This window comes from Pituophis catenifer, unplaced genomic scaffold (assembly GCF_029215685.1).
Source record: "Pituophis catenifer annectens isolate HBS135680 unplaced genomic scaffold, rPitCat1.0.hap2 SCAF_2, whole genome shotgun sequence".
NCBI lineage: Eukaryota > Metazoa > Chordata > Lepidosauria > Squamata > Colubridae > Pituophis > Pituophis catenifer.
The window spans coordinates 204,443,083-204,463,650 of NW_027256882.1; the positions used below are offsets into that span (position 1 = coordinate 204,443,083).

Genomic DNA, 20,568 nt, shown 5'->3' on the forward strand with positions numbered 1-20,568 from the left:
TGAAGAACGGTTGCAAGAACTGGGCATGGCTAGTCTAGTGAAGAGAAGGACCAAGGGAGACATGATAGCAGTTCTCCAATATCTGAGGGGCTGCCACAGAGAGGAAGGGGTCAAGCTATTTTCCAAGGCACCCAAAGGCCAGACAAGGAATAATGGATGGAAACTGATCAAGGAGAGATTCGACCTAGAAATAAGGATAAATTTTCTGACAGTGAAAACAATCAACCAATGGAACAGAAGTTGCCTTCAGAAGCTGTGGGTGCTTCATCACTCTTCAAGAAGAGCCTGGACTGCCATCTGTCAGAAATGGTGCAGAGTCTCCTGCTTAGGGGGGGGGGGTTGGACTAGAGCCTTGATAATACAGGGGTTTAGTGCACCCTGTTATTAACACAGCTGCCTGCAATTTCTGCTGGTTCGAATCTCTCCAAGGCTCAAGGTTGACTCAGCCTTCCATCCTTTCTAAGGTAGGTGAAATGAGGACCCAGTTTGTGGGGGCAATAAGCTGACTTTGTATAAAATATACAAAAGAATGAAGGCTATTGCTTAGCACATTGTAAGCCGCCCTGAGTCTCCGGAGAAGGGCGGCATATAAATCAAATTTAAAAAAAAAAAAAAGAAAGATGACCTACAAGGTCCCTTTCAACCCTTTCAACTGAGTCTAATATAGCTGGTGAAATGGTTGGCGAGACGGTGGCAACAGCGACTCCAGATAGGGTGTTGATAATGATGCCTGGGCTAATAGGCACTGCTTGTAGCAACATGGCGGCGATGATGTCTATGGCAAGGGGGGTTACAATGGCGAGGGGAATGGTGCTAATGACAGCGACGGCGACGGCAACACCAGGAGGCTGCAAGGAAGCCCTTGTTGTTAATAGAGGAGAGGGCAATGCTGCAAAGGCTATAAATGTTAGGATCCCTTCAACCTCTAGGGATCTGTTGCACTCCTCTTTCTTGAAACTCTGAGGACTTATTAAACTAATTGAACTAAGTAGCCTGAGCAAGGTGATGGATAGGGACTGAGGATTACAAACTGGAGATGATGACTTACTCTCCCCCTCAACTGTCCCTCTCTCCTTTATCAGATCTAGATCTATTACGACCACTCAGCGTTAACTTGCAATCTTAGATCGATCTGCAGCTTTATTTACCACCTGTTCCCCCAAGATTACCCTGATTATTTAACCCTAAATACTTTGTCCAGTGGCTCTGCCTTACTTTTTTGATCTAATCCTCGGCCATCGCTGGTATCAGGACTGGAGGAGATACAGACATCGAGAGTCTAGGATTATGGGGAGATAGACCACCTTCTCTTTGTTTGTTTCAAATGGTTTGGTCGCTGTGAGAGGACGACCTTTTGAGACCTCTACCCCCACCTCCTTTGGATGGACTTACTACAACCACAAGACTTCCCATCGTCGTGAGAGGGCGATGATGTTCCGATGTATTGACATTTGTAACTTACTGATCTCCCTTTTACATCTATTTCCTCCCTTATTTTAAATTACCTGTCTTAACCATCTCTAACACTCTTAGAAGAAAATGATCCTTCATCTCCTTCAACTCGCTCCTATCTTTGATGTATTCAACTGCGGAGCTCCTTGCACTGCGAGATTCCCCCCTCTCGCATGTCTGGCCCTCTCAGTTATCAAGGGCCGCCCTTGAGGACGGGTTTTGGAACCCTGAGAGGTGGTTTGCAAAAAACCGACGGCTTTGGGGGTTTTTAGATAAATCTTTAAGTTCTATTTTAAGGGGTTCTGGGAGGGATTGTGGGAATGGATCTGGGGGGATCCATAAATCCACTGAAAGGGGTAATGGGTCTGATAATCATGGTGGGGAGGATGGGGACAGAAATCTGACAAGGATGCAGGGGGATGAAGCAATGGGCATTAGTATAGTAAGTGGGAGGGGCAGATATGACGGCTGCAGGGGGCCATATTATGTTTCGGGAGTGCGCACTCGATGTTTACGAGCGATTGCCCACTCCGACCCCCAAAGCACTGCTCGTTTCCCGGGTTGTTCAGAGTCTCAGACCCTGGGTCTACGGCTGATGTTATGTAATGCCAGGTCAGTGGTAAATAAAGCCCCCCTCATTCATGATCTTATTTCAGAGGGGGGTGCTGACCTGGCAGGGATTACGGAGACCTGGTTAGGCCAGGAGGGAGGAGTTCCCCTTGTGGAAATGTGCCCGCCAGGTTTCCGTGCATTCCATCAGCCAAGGGCTCAGGGAAGGGGTGGGGGAATGGCAGCAATCTTTAGAGAAAGTCTTTGCCCGAGGGAGGCCACTGTTCCTCAGATAGCCGGATGTGAGTCCCTCCTTGTGAAGTGGGGTCAGGGGATTCAGATGGGCCTACTGATTGCGTACCTGGCTCCCTGCCACGTAACAGCGGTCCTGCCTGACCTGCTCGACATTATAGCCGGGGTGGCGGTGGAAACCCCCAGACTTATTGTTATGGGGGATTTTAACCTGCCATCTGCTGGTGAGATGTCGGAGACGGCTCGGGAGTTCATGGCTTCCATGACGGCCATGGGCCTGACCCAGGTAGTTCAAGGCCCCACCCACTTGGGGAATCACACTCTGGACTTGATTTTTATCTCTGATCAGTGGCTGAATGATCTAAGAATAGGGGATATAGACATCAAGCCCTTGTCATGGTCTGATCATTCTCTCCTTCACATGGACTTTCAAGTCACTTCCACCCACCGCAGGGAGACGGAACCAACCAAATGGTTCCGTCCCAGGCGCCTGATGGACCCCGAAAGGTTCCTGATGGAGCTTGGGCCATTTCCTGAGACTCTGGCTCACGACTCGACTGAGGACCTGGTGGTCGCCTGGGACAGGGCGGCTACTGGGGCCTTGGACCGCGTCGTGCCTTTGCGGCCTCTGACCCGATGCCGATCTCGTCTAGCTCCTTGGTTTTCCGAGGAGCTGAGAGAGATGAAGCGTCGGAAAAGACGCCTGGAGAGTGATTGGAGGACAAGCCGATCTGAATCTGACCGAACACAGGTGAGATCTTATATTAAGATCTACCTAGTGGCGATAAGAGCGGCGAAGTCTAGCTACTTCTCCGCTCTTATTGCATCTGCAGAGAACCGCCCAGCTGCGCTGTTTAGGGTGACCCGCTCCCTACTTCAGGTGGGGGTACGGGAAGATCCCTTAAAGGGTCGAGCTGAGGATTTTGTACAATTCCTGCATGATAAAGTCGCTCAGATTCGGGAAGGCCTGGACTCCGATTGGGTAGATCCAGGGGAGGAGACGGGGGCAGGTCTTGAGAGCGTTATCTGGGAAGAGTTTGACTCTGTGGCTCCTGAGGACGTGGACAGGATTCTGGGCAAGCTTAACGCTGCCACATGTTTATTGGACCCGTGTCCCTCCTGGTTGGTACTGGCCTCCCGGGAGGTTACACGAGGCTGGCTCCAGGGGATTATAAATGCTTCTCTGAGTGAGGGTGTCTTTCCCGCCGCCTTGAAAGAGGCGGTTGTGAAGCCCCTCCTCAAGAAGCCTTCCCTGGACCCGGCTATATTATCAAATTATCGTCCAGTCTCCAATCTTCGCTTTGTTGCGAAGGTTGTTGAGAGTGTGGTGGCGCGACAACTACCCCGATACCTGGATGAAGTTGTCTATCTGGATCCGTTCCAGTCAGGCTTCAGGTCACGATACAGCACAGAAACGGCATTGGTCGCATTGGTGGATGATCTCTGGAGGGCTCGGGACAGAGGTTGCTCCTCTATCCTGGTCCTATTAGATCTCTCAGCGGCTTTTGATACCATCGACCATGGTATCTTACTGCACCGGCTGGAGGGGTTAGGAATAGGGGGCACTGTTCTTCGGTGGTTCTCCTCCTTCCTCTCTGACCGTTCGCAGTTTGTGTTGGCAGGGGGGCAGAGGTCGACCTCGAGGCACCTTATTTGTGGGGTGCCGCAAGGGTCAGTCCTCTCACCCCTTCTGTTCAACATTTATGTAAAACCGCTAGGTGAGATCATCCGTGGTTTTGGGGTGAGTGTTCATCAGTATGCTGATGACACACAGCTATACATCTCCACCCCAGACCACCCCAATGATGCCCTTGCTGTGATGTCCCGTTGCCTGGAGGCCGTGCGGATCTGGATGGGGAGAAACAAGCTCAGACTCAACCCCTCCAAGACCGAGTGGCTGTGGCTTCCGGCGTCCCGGTATAGTCAGCTGGTACCATCACTGACAATAGGGGATGAGATCTTGCTCCCCACAGAGAGGGCCCGCAACTTGGGTGTCCTCCTGGATTCACGGTTATCTTTAGAAGATCATTTGACGGCCGTGGCCAGGGGTGCCTTTTATCAGGTTCGCCTGATCCGCCAGTTGCGTCCCTTTCTGGATCGGGACGCCTTGCGCACGGTCACTCATGCCCTAGTTACCTCCCGTATGGACTACTGTAATGCTCTCTACATGGGGCTCCCCTTGAAAAGCACCCGGAGGCTCCAACTGGTCCAGAACGTAGCCGCGCGGGTGATTATGGGCGCAGCTCATTACGCCCATGTAACACCTCTCCTACGCGAGCTGCACTGGCTCCCGGTGGTCTTCCGGGTGCGATTCAAGGTGTTAGTTATCACCTTTAAAGCGCTCCATGGCTTAGGACCTGGGTACCTACGAGACCGTCTTTTGCCACCAATAGCCTCCCACCGACCAGTTCGTTCTCACAGGGAGGGACTACTCAGGGTACCGTCAGTCAAATTATGTCGACTGGCGACTCCCAGGGGGAGGGCCTTCTCTGTGGGGGCTCCAACCCTTTGGAATGAACTGCCCCCGGAGATACGGAATATCCCTGATCTCCGTGCTTTCCGCCGTGCCCTCAAGACCCTGATGTTCCAACAGGCAGGGCTAAACATACAAACATGCAAATGATTTTTTAAATGTTATCTAATTCTGGGTTTTATTTAATTGACCAAACTAAGTAACAATTTTAATTAGCAATTTTATGATGTTTGTGTGTCTATATTTTTCTTGACTGTACACCGCCTTGAGTCCTACGGGAGAAAGGCGGTATAGAAATATAATAAATAAATAAATAAATAATAAATAAACTCTGTTATTCTATTCTAAGAGCCTGCAAGTCCCGTCCAATAATAGGGGAAAATGGGTCCCATATCCCGTTCTGCCCTAGGCAAGCAGGACCAATGCCTAGCTTGGCTCTGAAAACATTTCCACGCAAGGCTGCAAACAACCGCCTTGCAATTTTTTTCTGCAAGTACTACAGGCCCTTTGGCCAGAGGCAAAGAGACACGCCTGCGAGCGCGCATCGGGTGTGTCCCCCTTTTGCACCGCCACTCAGGTGAAGCCGACCCCATCTCTCTTCGCCTGTCTGGAGCCCGCCCTCGCAGCAAAAAAAAGGAGGCGAAGTCCACGGGCGGCGCTCGACCGATTCAATCACGCAGGCTCACTAGAGCCCCCGGGGGGAAAATCAGCCAGACTCAGCGCGCATGCTCACAGCAGAACCAGGCAAAGCGGGGTGGGGTGGGAGATGGAAGGAGGCGGGGCTTGCCTGGTACTGCTGCTGCGGCTGCTGCTGCTGCTGCTTCGGTGAGAACGGCGGCCGTTTGATTGGTGGGAGGGTCTGCGCGGCGACGTTTCTCCCTCAGCCGTCGCTCCTTCCCTTTCTCCTCCCTCCCTCCCTCATTCACCTGTCTGGAACCGGCCTCGCCATGGAGGTGCAGAAAGTAAGTGAGGGGGAGGCGAGGAGGGGAATGGGGGGTGGGGGGTGCTAAGGGTCCGGCTTCAGCCTCCCGGAGGAGGAAAAAGAGCGGGGCCCGAGAAGAGGACGAGGAGGAGGCCGAGAGGTGGCTCGCGAGTCGGGTGGGCCCCTCCTCTGCGAAAGAAAATCGTTAACTTCCGAGCGTCTCGAGCCGTCTCGCGGCTGCTCCCTCCCAGCCCCCCCCCCCGCGTTATTCGTTGGCTGGCGCGAGGCGACTCGTCGTGGGTGGTCCCTACCTGGTGAGCCAAGTGATGCCTTGTAGCGGACGGGGCCTGTTCACGGGCGCGCGCACACACACACACACCCCTCAGGCGCCTTAATGGAGGACTTAATGCAATAAGACCTCGCCCTCTGAATGTCTTTTTTTGGGGGGAGGGTGAATTAGGAACCCCGAACCAGCCGCTTTTCTTGATGGGGCTTAGACCTGCAACTCCTATTATCCGAAAAGCAGCGAGCATGACACTGCTTTCTCTGGTCTGGGAGTGCAAGGCTGCTTTCTGGGCGTGGGCCGCTCCACTTTCCCTGGTGACAAGGGCTGATGGTGGACGTTGGATCCAACTGCTTAATAGGAAGGGGTCCTGTTGGAAAAGGGAGCCTGGGAGCTGCTGGTTCTTGTTTTTATTTAAAAAATAAGTTCCTCGAAACAGTGTGATTACTATGTCAACTGCCAATCTTTTCCTCGCCTTTCTTCGTTTCCCAAATAGGTCAGTGGGAGTTGAGTAAGATGAAAAGAGCTTTTGTTAAGTACAGTTTGGGGGGACGGGACACAATTATTTATATTTGAGATATTCCAATAAAAGCTGAATGTGATTACTATGTGAACTGCCAATCTTTTTCTTGCCTTTCTTCATTTTCCAAATAGGCTTAGTGGGAGATGGGAAAGATGAAAAGAGCTTTCCTTAAGTACAGTTGGGGGGGGGGGGAATAAAAATTATTTATATTCGAGATATTCCAATAAAAGCTGGGTGTGATCACTATGTGAACTGCCAATCTTTTTCTCGCCTTTCTTTGTTTTCCAAATAGGTCAGTGGGAGATGGGTAAGATGAAAAGAGCTTTCCTTAAGAACACAGGAGGGTGGGGGTGGGGAAGCAAATAAAAATTATTTATATTTGAGATATTCCAATAAAACCTGAATGGATTTCTCCAATTCTACATTGCCTGGTGGCAGCACTGCTAATAGGATGTACAAGAGGTTTATAAAGCTTACTAGCATACAGTTAAGTCCTAAAGGCATTTATTTGCACATAAATCACAATACAATTAAAAGAACTTTATTTATTGCACTTGTATTCTCCCTGTAGGAATTCCATTTGCATCCTTCAATTTCATAAAAGGTGATGAGGTAATTTAGGTTGGGAATGGTCCTAATTAATATTAACCATCTTGAATACTTAAAATATTGCCTAGTCATAATTCGACACTGTGAAACTGGAGACACATGGACTAAAACAGAAGAAAACATTTTGCATTCAAATTCTGTCAAGTGCATTTTTAATATAAGCATATTGCTGGGGAATATTCTAGTTTGCAGTTTCAAACAAGACTAAGGTGAAACCGAAATGGAACTTTAATGTTTTAAAAGTTGTGAACTTTTAGATAAATTTTTAAAACACTTAGTGAAATGTTGTTTTAATTTTGAAGAAAGGAAAATGAACAACTATTTTTCTATTTGTTCTTCTTTTACAATACAACATTTTTTGTGTGTATTAAATTCATTAGAATGGATGGGGCCTTCCATGAATAAGAGAAGGGAACCCTTGAAAATCCAGGTGCTTAGCTATGAATTTGTCATTCTGCATTCATTTTTAGTGGATGAGTGTCTTAGAACTTATTAATAGTATTAAATATAAATTACTTTGCTAATCTTGTCTCTCACTACTTGAAATGAGTTAAGAATAGGAATAGATTTCATTATGTTAGACACTACATATATTGAGGCTATTCATTTGAAGTATCAAGTTGTAGATGCTTTGTATCGAAATAGCATAATGTAAGAAAATAGCATACCATTTTTTTCTTGATGACTAGATTCTTACAGTATAAACGTGTGTGTAAAAAAAGGTTAAAAATTGTAAATCACCTTTTGTGACTACAGGGGTCATTGATTTAACAATTATTCATTTGACTATTCAAAGTTATAATGGCATTGAAAAAAGTGAAAAAATATTTTTTACACTTATGACCATTGCAACATCCCCATGGTCACCTGATCAAAATTTGGATGCTTGGCAACTGGTTCATATTTATGATGGTTGTAGTGTTGTCCCAGGGTCATGTGATCAATCACCTTTTATGATCTTCTGACAAGCAAAATCAATGGGGAAGCCAGATACACCTAACAACTGTTACTAATTTAACAACTCAACAAGTATGGCAAGAAACGTCATAAAATGGGTCAAAACTCACTTAACAATTGTCTCACTTAGCAACAGAAATTTTGGGCACGATTATGGTTATAAATTGAGGACTATCTGGATTATCTTCAGTGGCAGCAGAGAATATAATTCCTATAACATTATGCATTTGATAGCATTTATTTGCTTTTTACAATTAAAAAAAATGCCATTTGCATACCTGTTAATTTAAAGAAAGTCTTAACAGCTACTATATACAGAAATCATTTCCTTTAGTTCATAACAATATGCAAATTTTGCTTTTAAAAGTAATATTTTTGTTAATTAGCTTGAAATTTTTCCAAGTAGGTTTTTTTTTTAAAAGTCTTGATTAAGATTTTTGTCATAATGTATGCCTGGAAATTTTTCAGGGTTTTCATTAATGGAACTATACATAATTGTCGCTCATCATGACTAGGAATCTGGGCAGAATGTTAATTTTGATTTGTCCATTAATTGCAGAGCTTTTTTTTTTTAATACCTCCAACTATTCAAACTTTTGTGGGTTTCACCTTAATATCTTTTAAATTAATTAAAACAATACTGATCCAATTAGCAAAATACTGCTGGATTAACTGGATAACTGAGGTCATTGCGAGGTATCTGAGTTTAGGTTCACACTATGGATTTTGCTTTGTAACCAATATAATGGATAATTTGGGAGTTACATCTGTGACTCTGTCTTCATTTGATAACCTCCACTTTCTAGTCTAAAGAATAGTTTTTAAACTTACATAGTGAGATAATTGGTAAATGAAAATAGCACAACATGCTCATAATTTAAGAAAGACAATGGATATTTTTGGCATCTTTCAATAGAAACTTTTATTTTCAAATTAGATTCTGCCTTTCTACCAGGAGAGTGTGAGTTCTAGTCCCACCTTAGCCATGCAAGCAGCTGGGTGACCTTGGGCCAGTCACTCTCTCAACCCAACTGACTTCACAGGGTTGTTGTTGTGGGGGAAAAAAAGGAGGCAGAAGGTATGTTAGATATGTTTGGCACCTTGAGTTATTTGTAAAGTAATAAAAGTGGGATATAAATAAATATGAAATTATTTCTATGTTGTAAGGACTGCAATCAAAATGAAAATCTGTAAATGTTTATTGGATCTAAAGTATAACCAAAGACTATTAGCTGTACTATTCACCTGGAATCTGATTGGTAATAAAAACAGCATGTCAGCCCAAATTGCGACAACGTGATCTCTAGGACATAAGCAGTATACGTTATATAACGTTTGAAACTGAACAGAATGTAAAAGTGTAGTACACTCTAAATCCAGGGTTAATTAAATGTAGCAAAGAATAAAAGTATGGCATTTTAAAGAACGTACCATTACTCTGTATATTAGAATGCTATGCCTATAGTTAATTTTTAAACAATAGTGTTTCAAATAGGGATGCTATAGCAAACTCACAGGGTTACCATAGGATATTTGGTTACTTTATAAGTAGAACTGTTACTGAATTTGCTGCAGTTCCCCAGAGCACTACCATGCACGGTAGGGAACTGCTAGTGGTGCCATAACCCTAGAAAATTTTGGAATCTCTGCAAACTGTAAAAATCTCTTCATCCTTTGCAAACTATTTTAAGTTATGATAGCAGTACAGCAAACATAATGATTTGGCAGAATCCTTCTCCTGCCAGAGATGATAATGTACTGTATATACCTTAATATGAATAAGTGGAGTGCTAGCATGTAGTGCTGATGTATCTCTGTCTCCTCCTGAGTCCATATTAGAGAAATCTCCTTCTAGACTATGGGCTTCAAGGAGATCATTTTAAGAGGTGGACATGGACATTTTTGCATGGTTTTTTTCTGCCCTTAACTAAGCCATCATCATAGTTTTCAAATGCATTTATTAGTATAATTTACTAATTAAAGAAAGAAAACTTACTGGGATGATAATATAGTGACTATCTTACAATTTTTATATCAGAACAGTTTGGTCTGAGTTAATAATATCTGCCTCCATTCAGTGTTAATTCCACTAGTACCCATCATGGTTCCATATATAATACCATAGAGCAGAAAGTCATATTATCTTTTCTTTGTGACATTTCTGTCAATTGGGATCAAAGGACCTTCTCCATTTCAGTTTCTCTCTCATAAGGCTGGTATTATCATCTTGTATTTCCTTTATTGAAGATAAACCTTACTGACAGTTCTCAACTTACAGCCAGTTGCTTAGTGACTGTTCAGAGTTACAGTGAACACATACACACCCAAATGGTACTTAAAACCCAATTTCGAAGTTACAATGGCTACAAACACACACACACACATGAGATATTTTGGCTGTTTGGCAACTGGCTCACTTTATGGCCCTTTGCAGTGTCCTGCAGTTTGTGACCATAATTTTTGACATTTTTTGTTGGTTTCTAGGATTTATTTCCAGTTTCCAGCAAAAAAAACAAAAACAAAAAAAAAGCAGGGCATGGGATAAAATTTATGTGCTTAATCACCACAGCATTCACTTAATGACTCTTGCAAAAACAACTGCAATGATTTACGACTGTAATTCTGGGCTCATGGTTGAACAAGGACTACTTCTTTTTCTTTAACACTTTCCCCATTATACAAGTAATTCCATTCTTCATGTTCAGATATCCTATGTCTACTGAGAGGCAGTCTTTTAGTATCATAACCAGTTTGTCAAAGGAGGCAAATAAATCACTGTGGACCATTTACTAGATTTGCCTTTAGGGGTTTCTGCTCTGAAATGTTCAACATCCTAATTGTAGCACCTTTTAAGATCTCCAGTCCACTTTAATTAAATTGTTTGTGTCTAATGTCAAATTAGTTTGGACCAACTGAGCATTATTTAAAGTTTTAATAATGCAAATTGTCTTAAATGAAAATGTTAAAATAATATTCTAGATTTGGTATAATGTGCCAAAGCCTCTTTCATGTTTTTGCTTAACAGGCATTCTTGCAGCTGAATAAGATAAAATTCTTTGTCATATAATAAAGCTGGCTTGTAGATGTGTTTTAGGACATAATCTGCATCTGAATAAGATCGGCACAGGGCATGAACAAATCAGTATTGCAGTTGCTGATAATTATCATAGTATCCTGTAGAGCAGCTTTCCCCAATGTAACACCTCCACTTCTATTAGGATAGGAGTTCTAAGTGCCATGGCCAAAGGCAGTTCTAACATTGGAAAAGAAAACTACTGTATAACTGTCAGAATTAATACATGTTTAGAGTCTGCTTGAACTTGCAGGTCTCATACATAATGCAGTAATGAGAAAAAAAGCAGAATTTTTCAGTAATGAAGAATTTATAGGACATATTTACAAAGATAATTTGAAAAAAAACATTGAATTAGATTGGAGGCGCAGGCAGCCTGAAAACCCAAAAATTGCATATAGTTGCTATAAATTGAATAGAATTTGAGATTCACTCCATTTTGCTTCTTTCAAGTGTCTCTTGGAGGTTTTTTCCCCCCACCTTTGACAACAAAGTAAATATTATTTTAGTGAATAAATATTTAGAAATAACTTTCTAAAGTTGACCTGAATTTATAAATAAATTTGTCTTTAGTAAATTTGAGTGGAGTGAAATTTTAGATTGTTGCCATATTTCGCAAAAGAAAATGTTATTATATGTGGACTACATTTCATAATGATGAATGCATAATAAAGAACACATTGTATACCTATTGGGTGTTATGTAGATTATAAAAAAAAACATTTCTTCCCTGTTGCCTTGTACTGACAATTTGAGAACTTGCCTGTTTTATATGGATTACTTGGACTCTGCCAATTATATTTGTTATTATTGTGTGCTTCTTTTTACATACAGAGATACTTTTATCATTTTCTTCATGCCTCACACTCACACTCATTCGATGCCCTGCTCTCCTTATCACTAGTGTAGAAACCACAATATTTCTTATCAGGATCATCTTTGCATATGCTCAGACCACAAAGTTAAGTTGATAGTACATTATTGCTAGACTGCCTCTTATCTCTTACTTGACATTGCGGACTTATTGAACCACTGATTTGCGAGTATCATGATCAGCAGCTGCAAGATCACTGGACTGAAATATCCCAAAAAGTCACACAATTCCTAATTATAGCTATGACAATTAGACACTAGTGGGTATTGTCCCAGGCTATATATCTTTTCATATCTGTCTTCAGAAGTCTGTGGGCTGCCTTTTTGCAAGCCTTCCCATGTATCTGTATACAGAATCTTGTTATATTTTACAACATTTTATCCCTTGTCAGGTTTGACTTATGTAGACTTCTGTTGTGCTACAAATGTTACTGCTTGTGTGTTTTTAAATCTTTTTTAATTAATTGTACACCTCATCTTTGTTTTCTTCCTTCCTTTGATCTATGTCCCCTTACATAAATAAATATGAAAATATTGTCGACTGCTGAATTTGTTCTTCTGATTCTAAGAAAATGAATGTACACGTTTTGATGAATGTATTCTGTTTTTAGGAAGCGTTACAAAGAATTATCTCCACATTGGCACATAAAAATGATGAAATTCAGAACTTTATTGAAACTTTAAATCACATTTTGGAAGGAGTACAGGTATGTTGGATCCTTGTAAACTGATTGATGTTTCTTTAACAGTAATCTGAAATAATATAAGTGAATGTCTAATCTTTCTGACCATTCCAGCAAGGAAAAAGCAGTGGGAGTTCTAATTAGAAAATATAGGTGATACTAAATCACCCCTTCTTCTTCTAGGCAAGGCTAGACTAAGATGGAAGAGAGTTGTTTGGAAAACTTAGAGTTAAAGAGTGGAGGCATTAATTCCTAACACCCATGTGTCTTTAAAAAAATATGTACATTTATACATTTTATGTAAATAACACTTATACAAGAAAAATACTTTGTCCATAGATGTTTATGAAATCAAGAAGCAATATCCCCAAGAGCATGTTCAAATGCTTTATAAAACATTATTACTTGGTTTTTTGCCGCTTTCCTCATTCCCAAAGGGGTTATGGTGAAATTGAAATTGCTAGTATAAGTGAAGTGATATTCAGCCTTGTCCTTCAGCAACTGTTACTTTGCTACTCTGGACATTGAAAGAATGCAATACCATTAAGCAAAGGAAGTTTCTAGTACAAAGAATGTGTTATTTTTTTTTCTACTAATTTAATTTAATTTAATTTAATTTAATTCACCACATTTTCATATTGGACATGAGATATAAGGTTCCTCTTTAAATATATGGCATAGCAGGTTAATAGGGATAATGAAGTTTCATCTTTGTAAGGCTAGCCAGCTTATTTCTGTGGTTGATAAAGTGCAAGCAAATATATACCTCATACATCTTGCAAAAGAACAATGGTCTTGTGGAGACAAGGTTGAGGCCGGTACCTTTGCTGCTAGTCCACTGATTTATCTGCTGGAAATGTAACTAAATCTAGTTGTATGTGTTTAGCATAGAAAGCCAGTAGCCTTAACAGAGAGGCCAGAGAACATTCTGTTAATTCTTTAGTGTATGTTATAAATAAAAACTAAAGTTAATTGCAGGAGTTGATTTATGAATCTGATATGACTAACTGACCTCTGTGTCATGAAGCCAACATTTCCACTGTTCCATAGCTATTAACTACTGTTTGATCTCTGATGCTGAAATAATGATTTTAGATGGAAAGAGTGTAGAATAACCACCTCCACAGATACATACCTGTATTATCTGACAGAACCTCTGCTGCTGAATTGATGGTTCTCCCTCCTTCCACAGTTTTCAACATATTGGTAGCAGTTATCTTGGCTAGCACTCCAGTGCCAAGTCATAACAAGTCTATACAGATATCAATTGTTCATATACTGAGACTTAGTTATGTAGGGAGAGCAAATCTTGTGATACTTTGCCACAGGCATAGCAAAACCTTGCAAAAGTTGGGATACTTTATTGCTCAAGTTGAGTAATAGCTGCCTGGTAATGCAAATAATAGTAGCAGCAAAACTAGTCCTCTGCTTGAAGCACGGATTTTAGTGAAGATGAATTTAGTGAAGATGAATTTAGTGAATTGCATTAGAACCATATTACCTGAGTAATTTTTGCAAATATTGTTGGGGAATCTGACTTGATACACATCTTTCCTATTTGATATAAAAATGATGAGATCTGTTCAATACTACAGTTCTGTGTATTAACACAAAGTTTGTAAACTGGGATGAAGTGACTTTTTGTGGCCTATCCTAATACTTGAAGATCAAGATTTATAAATTAGATTTGTAAATGATGTATTTAAAATATTCTTAACTTAATTAGGTTCTTAAATTTGTTAGATACTTATAACACTTGAACTATGCCTGTATTTTCTGTAGTTATAACCTCATAATAAATAAATACAAGTACAAAATGTAGCAGTAGCATTTACTAATGTCTTTTAAAGTGGGTGCTAAACAATTAATTTGCTAAATTGAATGTTGGCTTGTATAGGAAATTCATGTCTTACATTTGATAAAGATTATTAAAGTAGTAGGTCAAGTCTTATATGTATGGCTAGACATGTGAATGTTAATATATAATAACTTTACTATTATGTTTAGTAAATGCAGTGTATCATTAAACTATATTACTTTTATTTACAATTTCTGTTGAATAAGTATTTAAAATACCAGAGATGTTTATAAAGCACTAAAATCATTTTACAGACTAATTCTTCTAGTGTTATTTCTGAGTTGGAAGAGGAATTTGATGGCTTATACTCAATACTTGATGAAATGAAGGATATCATGACAACTAATATCAAGCAAGAACAAGCACATAAAATCCAGGAACTTCAGGTAATTATATAATAAGTTCATAGAACATTTTCTTAAATTCTTCTAGGAGAATTTTACCGATTAAAGAAAATAGTCCATTATTTAAATATTTTTATGTATGGGTACATCCCTAATTCTTTGCCACCTAATCTCTGAGGGTTAAATTATATTGATTGGGAAAATAAAATTTTAATTAGGCTTTGCGTACAAAAAGCATAATGATGGATTGGATAGTTTCTCTTTTAGAAATGTTTAATGATATAATGGACTAGTTTGTGTAATATTTAGGTCTCTATTTTTGGATATTTTAAGTTTTTTTTAAATGTTTAATAGTTTTGATTTTTGTTGTAGTATTTAAGAAAGGGATGAGAGGGATTTATATTAAATGGAAAGGGAAATTATAATAATATGCTGCTAGGTATATATATATATATGTGTGTGTGTGTGTGTGTGTGTGTGTGTGTGTGTGTGTGTGTGTTAATTTTTATTGAGCTTGTTGATTAATAAGGGGAGTTGAAGACCTTGAGATGGATTTATAGAAAATGGGGTGAGGTATGGAATGAAAAGGTAGGTTGTACTTTAAGAGACTGATAATTGTTAATGTTGACTATGCTTACTGGGGATGAAGGGGAAGTTTCTTTTTCTTAATATTTGGAGGGGATTTTTTTTTCTTTTTTTCACATTTAATTGTGTATGTTTGTATATGTGGTATAGGTGAGAGAGTGTATTAGCTTTCTTTCATAGTTTTATCTGTTCAGTATAGTTCTTAATAAAATGATTGAAAATAAAAGATGAAGCATTTGTCTTGGGTAAATCTTCAGTGAATCTATTGTTCCTTTTAAAGATATTTTGTCAATCCACAAAATAATTTGAGTATTACTAAAAATGTTTGCTCTTTGTGTGTTCTGACACTATATGCAAGTCAGTTTGTGAGACCTTTCAACCAAATTGTAAGAGTTTCTAAGTAAATGTTTCTAAAGGCAACATGTACAGGTTATCCTTGCTTAACGACTGTAATTGAGGCTAGAATTTCCATTGCTAAGTGATATGGTTGTAAAGCATGGTATTATGTGACCACTTTGCTTAGCAGTGCCAGTCCCTGCAGTCCTCATTGCTATCCTTAAGAGTAAGGACCATCTTGCAACTTCTTGCTGGCTTCCAAAAAGCAAAGCCAATTGGGAAGCCAGCCAGAAGTCACAAGTTCTGGGCTACCTACAAGCAGACTGGCAGGCAGGTAAGTGGCTGCTGCAGGTAGGGATTGGCTGCTGTCGGGTGAAAGGCAGTGTGCTGGTGCTACTTGTTCAGCATAATCATAATTTTGAGTGGTTGCTGAATTTGTGTTCATTAATTGAGAACCACCTATTTCTACAATATTTCCACTTATTGTTGAACTCAAAATGAAAATTAAAAACAGCTGATATTCTGGATTTGCCTTCCTGCAAGTAATAGCATAGCAAAATCAATTGTGTTGTAAGCCACCTCCATCATTTGTCACACGTCAAACTTTTACTATGTTCAATTATATAACACAACAGAAGTCTTAAGGATACAGTATTGGAAACATGTTTTATTGAAGCTATATTGAGCACTGAACTCTTTAATATTGCATGGCTAAAGTGTCATTTAGCAGATGATATCCTCCAAAGCTTAACAGTAGTATACAGCCACTGCATGCAGGACAAAATAAGGGAGTGGAAACATCAACACAATAAAACTCAAGAAACTTAAGAAGATATGTTATAAACATTGCAAAGGTATATCTAGTTTATACTTGGAATGATTTTATTAATTAGCCAGTTAAAGCCAATGAATAGTTGTCTGCGACTTAATGTCTTAAATGCTAGAAGGGATGATAATGCTCATCAGCATTTCTAGGCTAGACTAAATTGTTTATTCAAAAATGGAAAATATTCCCTCCCCACTGCCCCTCCAAAGAACCCCCATCAATTCTATATGCTGCCTTGCTAAGTGATTTATCAATAATGCTTTCATACATATCATTCTGTTGTGAGGTTTGGAGAGTAGGTTGTATAGAATATCAACAATAGAAAAGTTTGAGATTGTTCCCTTAGGATAGGGGAAATTATTATAAAAAATTATCATTTTGCAAGACAGTTCAAGTATCAAACTGTCTTGGAAAAAGATGACAAATATAATTTCTCCCGTTTTCAGGCTGCAGACTGAACTATAAACAGGAGAATTCCTGTCAATGGTTGAATAAACTTGTTACTTTATATTTATGTATTTATTTGTTAAATTTATCTGCTGCCTATCTCACTGTAGGGCTGTTCTAGGCAGCTTACAATAATAAAAAGGTACAAAAATGAAAGGAGTGTAAACAACAGAAATAGAATAATAGAACAATAAAATAAACAATGACGAACACCACGAAAATAATATATCAATATGATAAACAAAAAGATGGAGGGGGGGCGAGCTGGAGTCCACGATCAATCTAGCAGCCACCTCCAATGTGGAACTTCCCCATTTGGTCCCCAAGCCAACCAGCAGAGCCAGGTGTTCATGTTATATATCTGTCATAAAGCTTTCTTATAGTCCTTAGAAATCACTGTTTTAAATAGTTAATTATTTGATCACATTTATTTAACATAAGGAAACAAAAATCAGTGATTAAATTTAAGATTAGGCAAGTACAGTTTCCATATTAAGAAAATTGTCTGCTGGGTGCAGTTACAGTTACAGTTGGATTACCTATAAATACAAGAGAGGTGGCTTTGGATTCTAATGTGATGACTTATCAAGCTATAGACCAGCATGGAAACCAAACAGTTGATACACAACTCATAGAAAAGAAACCAGGATGGAGATTTAAGTCACAAAAAGTTAAGAAAAGAGTAAGCAGGTCCTACAAAAATAAAAATTTTTAGATCAAACAACAGTGTAATGCCAGTTACTTAAGAGCTGATTGAATATATAGAAATATAATTGAGGCAAAGTATTGGTTTATATTATCTTGAGGAGAGTGACAGATCTCTGCAGTGCTGTACTCCTGGGATGTGGAAGATGCCCTTAAATTGAGTGGATTGGAACTTTCTATTTTGGATTCTTTGACAAATGGATTACGTTTATGCTGAGCTATAAGGCAAGAGAACTATGGGATTGGGGCATGCAGAAGATCTGGTTATTACCCTGGCTATTATAACATGGTGGTTGGAATTAATAATCTTGATGGAAGACATTATAGAAGACACTATATGGAATATAAATATAAAGTCACTTGGGTGGTTTTTTATATATGAAAACACTTATTATTGATGGGGGCAGATGGTAATTGAAGATACCGAATATACTGTTGGAATTAGGATGTGATGTTACCCTAACATGGGTAATGGAATTCACAATCCAGTTGAGAGACATTACAGAAGATATCATATGGATTACAAATTTAAAGCCAATTGAGGATTTTATATATATATGTAAATAATTTTTTTTTTAGTGGAATGGGCAGAAGAATAAAGATATTGAAAATATTATGTATGTAGACCTGTAGGAAAGTGGGTCGAGATAGGTTAACTTACTGATTGTTTAGTTTAGGAAAAGGGATGTTATGTTATATCAATATACGTAAAAGATTTGAATTAAGAGATATATGTATGGGGGAGGAGGAAATGGATAGATTATGAGTTGAAATTGCTAAATTAGGATTTATTATATAGTTTTACAGCTGAATGTTGTTTTGAATGTTGCTTTGAAATGTATAGTATAAGGGGGATATAATGATATTGTTAGAAGGGTGGAGATAGGTAAATTTAAGAGATATATGCAGGGGGAGGTGGAAATGGATAGATTATGAGTTGAATAGATGAAATTGCTAAATTAGAATTTATTATATAATTTTACAGTTGAATGTTGTTTTGAAATGTATAGTATAAGGGGGATATAATAATATTGTTAGAAAGAAAGGGTCAGTATATGGGGGGTGGAATAAAAGGATGGTAAAGTATTATATAATCTGTTATTAACTTGGGTTTTATTTTGGAGAAGCCACAGGGGGAGGGGAGGGGAAGGGGGGGTTAGGGAGGAGGGGGGGAAAAAGGGGGAAAAATTTGTATTTGAAAAACTTTTTCAATTAAAAAAAATATAATAATAATAAAAAAAGTTGTCTGCTGGGAATTTGGAATAGCCATATGGAATCAAATCAAAAGCTGCTAGCTTTGTCGTAATCTTCTGAATGATTTTTATGTTAGAGCAGAAGATAAATCTTTACCTAAGTTCTGGACTAAATTGTTATTTGGTAAGTTAAATTAAATTTACAAGGGCAGTCCCATAGGATTGAGTGATAGTAAATAGTATTTTCTATATGTTGCCTTGATTATTTGAATTTCAAATATTTGATTATTTGAAATAAATTGCTAGCATAAAATAATATAAATAAGGCTGGTATATTACAGGAGGGTTTATTTTTAGTATTTTTTTAGTGTTTGGACAAATACAGTGAAAATAGAGATGGTAAATGTGATAAAGGAAATTTACCTATACAGTATTTGATATTTGCAAATATATGCTTTTCCATCTGGGCTAGTTTTGTTTTTTGTTGATAACAAGTCCCCATAAACTTGTTACACGACAAAGCTGCTTAAACTTTTACATCAACTACTAAGATTTTACAACTCCCTGAGCTTTTTTTTATATAAAATAATCAACCTTGGAACATTTTAAATAAAAAAAAACCCTATGCTTTTATCACTGGACTGAAGATGCCTTTATTCTTCTGAATAAACAAATTTGGAAAAAGGAGTGAAATAGATATGAATAGGCTGGCATATTAAACTCATTCATATTCTTTCCCTAGAATCAGCTTAGTCAATGTAGTAATGCCCTGGAAAACTCTGAAGAATTGCTGGAGTTTGCTGCACGATCGTTGGATATAAAAGAGTCCGAAGAATTTTCTAAGGTATAAAACTTGCCAGACATGAACAAAAAATAGATAAAAACTATATAATATCATTTGTCTGCAGTTACTTCAGTAGTGTATAATAAAACTTTGTGGACAAACTAGCATCTCTTAAAACATTTCATTCTTATGTATTTCAAGGGAACATATTTAAACTTACTCATGAGAACAGAATTCATAAAATGACGAGATTTGAAACCCAAAATATATTTCATATATGTAATAAAATAATATGATTTTAAATCTTAAAAAGGTGAATTAGTTTGTTTTGCTTTAGTCAAAATGCCTTACAGTTTAGAAAGTTTAGAATACATATATCTGCATAATTGTATACATTTTTTAACCCAAAGGAATAAGGTTAGCAGTATTATTCATTTATGAAATCATATATTTATAGCTCAATGGGCAAATCTGCAAACTAGGAGTAAAATGCAAAGAATAATTTATTTTTGGAGAATCAATTTATCTTAGCAATATAGGAGGCTGCTACATTTAATTTTTTTAATTTCTCTTATTAGCTTTTCAGTGCTTTTGTGTTTTCATCTTATTTATATTTAATAATGCTGAATCAGCTCTGAATCCTGTTATTTGTACTTTTTTTATCATTTCTTTGTATATATTGAATGTTCTCAACTAAGGCAAACAAGAATGTATTAAAATGAATAATTGAAATAATTCTGAATCAATCAAAATACCAACCTTGGTATCTGACTTTCTTTTGTTATGTGAAAAGAGAGCTATAAGTCTGAGTTGTTTTCCTGTAAATTAATGAAAAGCAAAG

General features: G+C 38.8%; 1 protein-coding gene across 2 annotated transcripts in view; it reads left to right on the plus strand.

The window, feature by feature from the left end:
- Positions 1–5,615: 5,615 nt before the first annotated feature.
- Positions 5,616–20,568, plus strand: part of FSD1L (fibronectin type III and SPRY domain containing 1 like) — a 39,149-nt gene continuing 24,196 nt past the window's right edge. For both annotated transcript variants that reach the window (XM_070935481.1, XM_070935483.1), the window contains exons 1-4: positions 5,616–5,688; positions 12,578–12,673; positions 14,762–14,893; positions 19,686–19,787. In XM_070935481.1, the coding sequence (XP_070791582.1) occupies positions 5,674–5,688; positions 12,578–12,673; positions 14,762–14,893; positions 19,686–19,787 (345 nt within the window). In that variant the 5' untranslated portion in view covers positions 5,616–5,673. The remainder of the gene's footprint in view (positions 5,689–12,577; positions 12,674–14,761; positions 14,894–19,685; positions 19,788–20,568) is intronic.